Below are 7,805 nucleotides of genomic sequence, written 5' to 3' on the forward strand. Positions count from 1 at the left end.
ATCAGTCAAGGGAGCACAGACATCCTGTAGCCTCTGCTGTGTTCCTGACCTTGCTGAGAACAGATTACTCATGATGGGCCTGGCTCAGTGCCTGGCTTTTCCTGTCCTGTGTGACTGATGTTGTCAGCAGTATACTTCCAAACACGGTGACAGCAAAATAGCAGGCCAACCAGAGCTGAGAAGAAAGGGTTTAAAAAAAAACTTACTCTGAGCTTGCATGTGATGTTTCTGTCTTAACAAACGTGCAAGTTAAATGGTGGACATGATTCTTCAGGAATAAAATTACTGAGTTTGGTTGCACAGCTAGTGGGGTTTGGTGTAGTAATTCAGATATTTTCTATTATCTGTGGAGAGCAGTTCATTTTATGGCCACAGGGGGCACCAGATAGTAAAGGGCTGTTGATCAAGGCTGATGTGTAGTGGGTGACATGGGTGGTTGGTTGCAGTTGCATTGCCTTGGGCAGGCATAGCAATACGTTAAAGTATTGATTTAACAGTGGCAGAAGGTGTTTCGGAGTTGGGTGCTGGGAGGAGCCTCTTTATACTGTCTCTGTGGAGGGCTGGCGAAGGTTGAATGGGTTGATTAGAGGCTCAGAGATGCTTTGCGTCTACTTTTGAGAATTGTGGAGCCACTAGACTGTTAATATGAGAACTTACGGAGGGCTTCAACTGCACCGACTCCTGCGGGCTGTCCTCTCACTCTCCCATTAGGCACTGCTGCGTACATTACAGCTGGGCAGGAGTAGAGCATCTCTTCTTTTCAGCCTGTCCTGACACAGTGCAACGCCTGTGGACCATTCTCCCTCATGTCTTCACACAGACTTGAGGAAAGAACACTTTGGATTTATAGCATTACCTTGCCGTCAGTCTTATGGCTTCTGAAACATTTCTTTGATAATTTTGTCCATCACCTTGTGAATGTAGTGTAACTAGATATGATTCTAGAATTAGCTTAATTAAAAACTTCCACAGATAGGCGCAGTGGTGTCCTCATTCTAATACCAGCTAAATAATGAGTTCAGATCTCACTAGGATAATTTAACTTCTGTTTAAATAAAGGCAGAAGTAAGAAGTTGGTCTTAGTAAAAGTAAATTATCTGAAAGAAAGGTCTGTTTCTTTATACTTTCTAAAGAAAGAAATATGTATTCCTTTACTATTCGTGACACCCATTGTGCTTCAGTCTTAATTGCTGCCACAAGAGATGCAGCAGGATTTACAGTCATATTAAATTGCAAGAATGCCACCTCTAAACACTTCTTCCAGGGTAACTGAAGGACAGGTGATAATCACAAACTCAGGGAAGTCTGCAGATGCTGGGAGTCCAAATCGACATGCACAAAATGCTGGAGGAACTCAGCAGACCTGACGAAGGGTCTCGGTCTGAAACGTCGACTGTTGACTCTTTCCCATAGATGCTGCCTGGCCTGCTGAGTTCCTCCAGCATTTTGTGTGTGGCAGGTGATAAATGCCAGCCTTGCCACCAGTTCCCACAACTTAAGAGTGAATGGAGAGCAAATTGTATAATTGTCTTAAATTGAAAAGTCTTAGAAGAAACAATTTGTTGCTTGGTAGCCTCACGGCACTGATGGAGAATCATGTACTGTGATACCTGGGCCTTTTCTCTATTTACAGCTTTCAGCATATGCGACATATCTATGTAACATTACAGTGATAGCCACATGTAAATTTACATTGGCCTGTGTGTTTTCACAGGTGTGTAATGTTACATTGGCTTGCATGTTTTACCTGTGCATGTAATGTTACATAGGTGTGTGTTAGCTGATGGCTGTAAGATATGAGCCCACTTGCCATTGCATCTGGAATTGCTTGTAACCTGTTTTTCTCATCTAAGGTCCTTTATCTTTGTTTCAACCACAAACTTGCAGACAATTCCCCCGAAACGTTCATTGGTAGAGACGGTGAAGAGCAGCAGCCCCAACACCGATCCCTGTGGGACTCCACTAGTAACCGGCCCCCATTACCAGGTATACATCGTTAACCGGGTTACCTACCTCCATCAAACTAGTAAATTCCTCCAAGACAAATTTAGTCAGTTTGCTAAAAATGTAACCTTTTCTTCTCTGGATGTTATTTGGGAGTCTTAACTTACCTTGAGTAACCTCTTATCTGTTGATCAAATGAGGAGTTGCAAGTGAACACTTTAGTAACTGGCTATTAATTTCCCAGTGCTGATTTTCTGCCCTTTCTGATTATTGACACTGTTCAGCTTTCTCCAGTAGAGCAAGCAATGCCACACCACAGCAAACTCTTTAAAACAGGGAAGGAGATGAAAGATTAACTTTATTTGGCACACCTACATCAAAACGCATACATTGAAATGCGTTGTTTACATTAAACCAAATTAACAGGGACTGTGCTGGGTAACCCACAAGTGTTGCCATGCTTCCGGTTCTAACATAGCACGCCCACAGCTCACTGACCCTAAATCGTATGTCTTTGGAATGCGGATGGAAACCGGAAATCTGAGAGGTAATCCGTGCGGTCACGGGGAGAACATACAAACTCCTTACAGGCAGCAGCAGGGATTGAACCCTGATCGGTGATGACTGGCACTGTGAAGTGATGCGGTAGTCGCTACGCTACCGGGCCACCCAAGAATACCCGATTCTTTCAAGTGCTCACGGATGACACTTGTCCTCATAATCCAGGCTGTACTCCCATTTTAAGTACCAAACCATATCCTTTGCTTGAGATGATAAACTGAGGCTCCATTTGCCAACACATTTGAACATAAAAGATTCCATTTCATTGTTCTAAAGAAAAACAGGGAGTGCCTGTCTACCAATACTAAAGCCTCAGAGAACACTCAACATCAAATTGTAGCTCACTACCTCATTGTGGTCCGTGGGATTTTGCTGTGTTCAAATTGGCTGCTTTGTTTCTTAATGAAAGGTAAAGAGTGGGTGGGAAGCACTTTGGGACGTCCTGTGGCCATGAAAGACGCTGTGTATATAACAGTCTCTATTTTCTTCAATTAGTTTACGGTGGAACTGATTTGTTTAAGAAATAGAAGAAAGAGAATCAATTCATGATGGCTTCATCTGATCTGAAGCCAGAAATTTTCTGTAGTTGCTGTTGCTGCTAATTTGGTGAGTTAGAAGTAAGAGCAGGTCTTTGGATTTTGCTATGTCAACATGTTTCAGTGCAGGGGCTATGGCCTTAATGGATCAGTCCAGGGGATTATCACCCAAACTATATTACAAAGCAACTGGTGAGAGGCACCTGTTTAGAAAACATTCATTTCCAAAATTATGCCTCCTTTGTCATGTTTTACATTACTGCCAGTGTCCTTCAGATTCTTCATGACAATGGAGTTTTTATTCCATTGTACAATTATAATTTCATTCATCCATTCATTGTATTAAAACAATTTTCCCTTTCTCTCCAGGCACTGATTCTCACTGGGGGAAGGGTTCCTAGGACACTGACTGTCGTTGGGTTAAGGGTTCAAAGGGCATTGACTGTTTTTGGCATAAAGGTTCAAGGGACATTGATCCACTGGGATAAGGGTTCAGGAGGCATTGACACAGGGGCAAGAAATCAAGGGCTTAACCCATTGGGGTAAGAGATCAAGGGCTATTGACTCCCACTGGGATGAAGGTTCAAGGGGCATTGGCCTGCATGGCCTTTGGTTCCTATGTTACTGCTATCTGGGTCGTATGGGTGTTGACTCTTGCTGAAATATCTGTTTCAGTAGCACTAACTCTATGGGACATGGGTTTGTTGATATAGGTTCACAAATGCTGATTCTCTTGGAGATGGAAGTTTGGTGGGGATTGATCTTGAGGGTAAATTTTCTGTGGGCATCTTTTACTTGTAAGAGTCCAAATAGTTAATATAAATGGTGTGGAGTCAAGTTCGAGTGTGCTGCAGTCAGATGGGAGTGCCTATCGATTATTCTCCTCCAATCCAGTTTTCAGAAATTACCCTGCTTGCACTCTAATAGCTCCTGCTTTTGTAACTGATTTTTTTTTTGTTTGGGAGGGGTGTGGTGGGTGGATTTGGGCCACTCCTTGTTGATGCGATTGGCTGATTGGCTTGTGATGCTCTTTCAGATGGATTAATATAAAAGAGGACGCTGATGCACAGATTAATCTGAAATTCCAGATTTTGGTTCCATTGTCTCTTACCTGCTGCCCATTACAGCACACTGATTTAATGAATTTGCTCGACACTTTGGGAAAAGTTCCACTATCACTCCACTCTTGCATCACATTGCTCTATTACATTGTGTTTGGTTGAGTTGAAAAATACTGTGGATGTGAGTGAATTCATTGACCTTATAATTGTTTCTTCATGCCCTTGTAAACAGCTAAAGAATATGGTAACCTGTCATCTGAAAGATAGTGTCACAGACAATGCAACTCTCCCTCTGTTGCTCCTCTTGTGCAGCATGACTTCAGTACAGCTTCTATATTAGTACAGCACTCCTTCATGACTGTACCAAAACCCTCAATCCTACACCCATGACAGTGTAGAGCTCCCTCATTACCTCAGATCTCGCCTCACTGCACCCCAACACTACATAGCTTGTAGCTCCACTAGTAGTTTCCCTCTAAGAGTGTAACAACCCTCAGAAGTACCCTACCTCTGGTGAGAGCTCCTTAGTACTATCCCTCTCCCAATGTTCCTCTTGCATTACCTTTTTGATGTTGTGATGTTGGGTTGCTCCCCGAGGAGCTCAGTCATCCCTCATTATGATCCTGCACCATCAGAAAGGTTGCACCCCCTCCAGCACTGATCCCACTACTGACCTAGCCGTGGAAGGGTCTCAGTCCCACTTCCCTCTCTACGATCACTTGACAAATGTGAAAAGAATGGTGTGGGGACCAAGTGGAATGCGTGGATTTTTCTGGTAAACTGCTGAATGTCTTTCACCGTTTGATCTGCTTTTTAATAATTGACCCGTTGTGATTTAGCTGCATTGTCAAAGAAGAGCATGGGGAAGACGAAGGAGGAGCTTGCTCAGGAAAAAAAGAAAGAGCTTGAGAAACGATTGCAGGACATGAGTGGACAATTTAATCATAACAAGAAACCCAACAAAAAAGGTAAAGACTCCACTTGCAACAGGCGTCAGTTCATCCCAGCAAAATCAGCATTTTGCTGGTTTGTTAACAGAGAGCATGTAGAACATTGAGCATAAGCTGAAAGGTCTTGGCTTTGATTCTGTTTACAACGTGGCCAGTCCAAGGATGAATGGTCTCGTTTGGGCTATTGATGTTTCTTTGACACTTGAGGATGTCCTGTGCTCCAGTGCAGCAATGGATCACCCCAAACAGATTTTCTAACAAGCTGTTTAAAGCAAGAAAATTCTGCTAAATACTCATGATCAGTGTTATTTACTAACTAGATTAATATAAGCAGCATTGTTGTTAGGTGAAGGCCTCTGAGAATAAGCAAAGCAGATTTATCATTTTGATACATAAGTTATTTGGAAATTCTAGAAGATGCAGGTTTGTTCTTCTGAAAGTTAAGACACTCGGTGGGGAGAGGGAACCATTAAGATAGATTTTAAAAATTAAATGGGTTGATAGATAAAATTAAGGGGAAAAGATAATTGGTAAAATCTTGGAGGTATGAGGAGAGATCTCTTCCTGCAACAATTTTTATTTTGTGGAATGCATCGCATTGGTAGAAGCAAATTTCAGAAGGGAACTGGATGAGTACACACACGCGCACACGCGCTATGCCTGGATGAGAATTTTGGAGCTACCAACTTATCAGTACTCGGGTAACACCTTTGCTGCACTGACTATCAGGATTAAAGAAGACCCATCATCCCAGTCCCCTGAGGAGCACCTGGGCATGGGCAGTTAATGCCAGGTTTCCTAGAGATCCCCATTCCTATGAATGAAGTGTAATTATTACTTCTTGCTGGTTTCTATGGTGACGCTCCTTTCTTTCAACCCCACTAGCGGAGAAGTCTGACACCGGTCAAGGCGGGGGCCCTTCCCGGCTCAGTGGCAGTAGCAGTTCATCCTCTGACTCGGGCAGCAGCAGTTCCAGTGGATCCAGCTCCTCGGACACCAGCGAATCTGAATAGCTCTGCCTTGCCTTGCAACCTGGATGCTGGATGTACAGTTTAGGCTCAGAGGGCTTGCTCTGCTCCCAGCCTGCACAACCTGAACCTTACCTCAATGGATTCTGAGGCTGTGCTATACATATTTTAATGGCTAAACTCAATATGAGGGGGCCCTGACAAGCACATTCCATCGATGATCATTTACCCAAGAACCCAATGAGTGCAACTGGATGTGAGTGTTACTGTGACTGAGTGTTTTGCGTGAATGTTGCTTGTGACTCTGGGTGTGTGTGTGTGTGTGTGTGTCTGCCCAATGAATGCGCATGTGTGTGTGTGAGAACCTAATTTATTGATGTCAAACAAATAAATCAATTTGGGACCAATGGAAGAAGATGCCACACAGGATTCCATTATGTGCATGGCCTAAGATCTGTGAGATTCTTCACTTTTTTATCCAGGCAGTACACAGGCCGGTGCTTAGTCACTTTGGGTGCTCTATTCAATCTCTACTTTTTCTTAAAAAAAGACGTCGTTTTATTCAGGTGGGAAGGATGGGAGGGATGGGGGAAGTGTACAGAGGGAGTATTAAAAGTTGGGGATCAGGGTTGGAAAAAAAGAACCAATTTCGGGTTCATTCATTTCTTTCAGAAATAATTGGAGAAGACGAAGATGGTGTTTTAAGACCAAGAGACTTGAAAATCATGGCTGCGTTTTTGTCTTTGCATTTGTGGGTTTCTGAGTGTGTCTTGTAATGGGGTATTTTTTTTATTTTTACTCCAAATATTTTATTCTCTTAATCAGAATTGAGCTTTGAAGCTCAGAGATCCTGATACCAGTGGATAGCACTGATTGTGATTATGAGCTACTCTGCCCCTATGTTAATGACTTCTTGCTCTCTTTTACTGACCTCTCACTCTCAATCTTGGTGATGAGAACTCTTTCTCCCCGTGCAACAGACTGAATTCTGTCTACCTCCGTTACAGATTCCTCATCTTGTCACTAATGGCAACTTCTGGCTTAGTTAATGACTGCTTGCTGTAATCTTACATAATAACCTGTCTCACCTAATTTCTTGGTTAATATTGGTTCCTTTTGTTAATGCACGTCCTATATCTCTGAACTTCTCATTCTCCCATTTGTGAAAGTCCAAAACTACACCCAGAGTTTGGACACAAATCACACCAAATCTCTTGTCTTTGGGCTCTTAATTATTTTCTTTTCCCTTGGAAATTTGCCTTTTTATGTATTGTGCATGCAGGTTTACAGTAACTCCTAATATTTTTAATGCTGTTATAATTTTAAATTCTGTTGATAGAAAATGTTAGGTACAAGTTGATGTAGTAATTGCTTATTGTATAAAGCAATGTGTCAGTACTGGCTGCTCAACAGAAACAATCTACTCGGTTATTGCGTGACCACTTATTTTGTTTCTTCGTTGGCCTTCAGAGGAGGGAGTAATGTGGGTCCCATGTTGCAGGGTTCAGATTTTCATAATAAATTCCAAAAAGTGCTTACATGTGTTTGTTGATTGTACCTCTCATTTACTATCTGTCCTGATCTTCTCTCTGCAGTATTTTTTGTAGTTCCCTATATTTTGTAGCTCTTGACCTCTTGCCCTCAACTCTACCTGTATCATTCCTGCAGAGAGAATCGACTTAACATAGTCTTTTTTGTTTTAAAGAGACTGAATCTTCCCAAATGATGTGGACCAATCCTCTCAGGCCACAGTTACAGCCAGGCATCTTACTTACCACCCTCCCC

The 7,805-nt window shown here is 42.5% G+C and overlaps 1 protein-coding gene across 2 annotated transcripts in view; it reads left to right on the top strand.

Annotated features, from left to right (window-relative positions):
- Positions 1-7,560, top strand: part of LOC132407553 (bromodomain-containing protein 3-like) — a 40,491-nt gene extending 32,931 nt beyond the window's left edge. Inside the window, exons 11-13 of one of the 2 annotated variants that reach the window (XM_059994272.1) lie at positions 1,888-1,986; positions 4,942-5,070; positions 5,938-7,560. In XM_059994272.1, coding sequence (XP_059850255.1) covers positions 1,888-1,986; positions 4,942-5,070; positions 5,938-6,065 — 356 coding nt within the window. In that variant the 3' untranslated portion in view covers positions 6,066-7,560. The remainder of the gene's footprint in view (positions 1-1,887; positions 1,987-4,941; positions 5,071-5,937) is intronic. The other variant, XM_059994273.1, reaches the window with a different exon arrangement.
- Positions 7,561-7,805: the final 245 nt, after the last annotated feature.

This window comes from Hypanus sabinus, chromosome 18 (assembly GCF_030144855.1).
Source record: "Hypanus sabinus isolate sHypSab1 chromosome 18, sHypSab1.hap1, whole genome shotgun sequence".
In the NCBI taxonomy this organism is placed as follows: domain Eukaryota; kingdom Metazoa; phylum Chordata; class Chondrichthyes; order Myliobatiformes; family Dasyatidae; genus Hypanus; species Hypanus sabinus.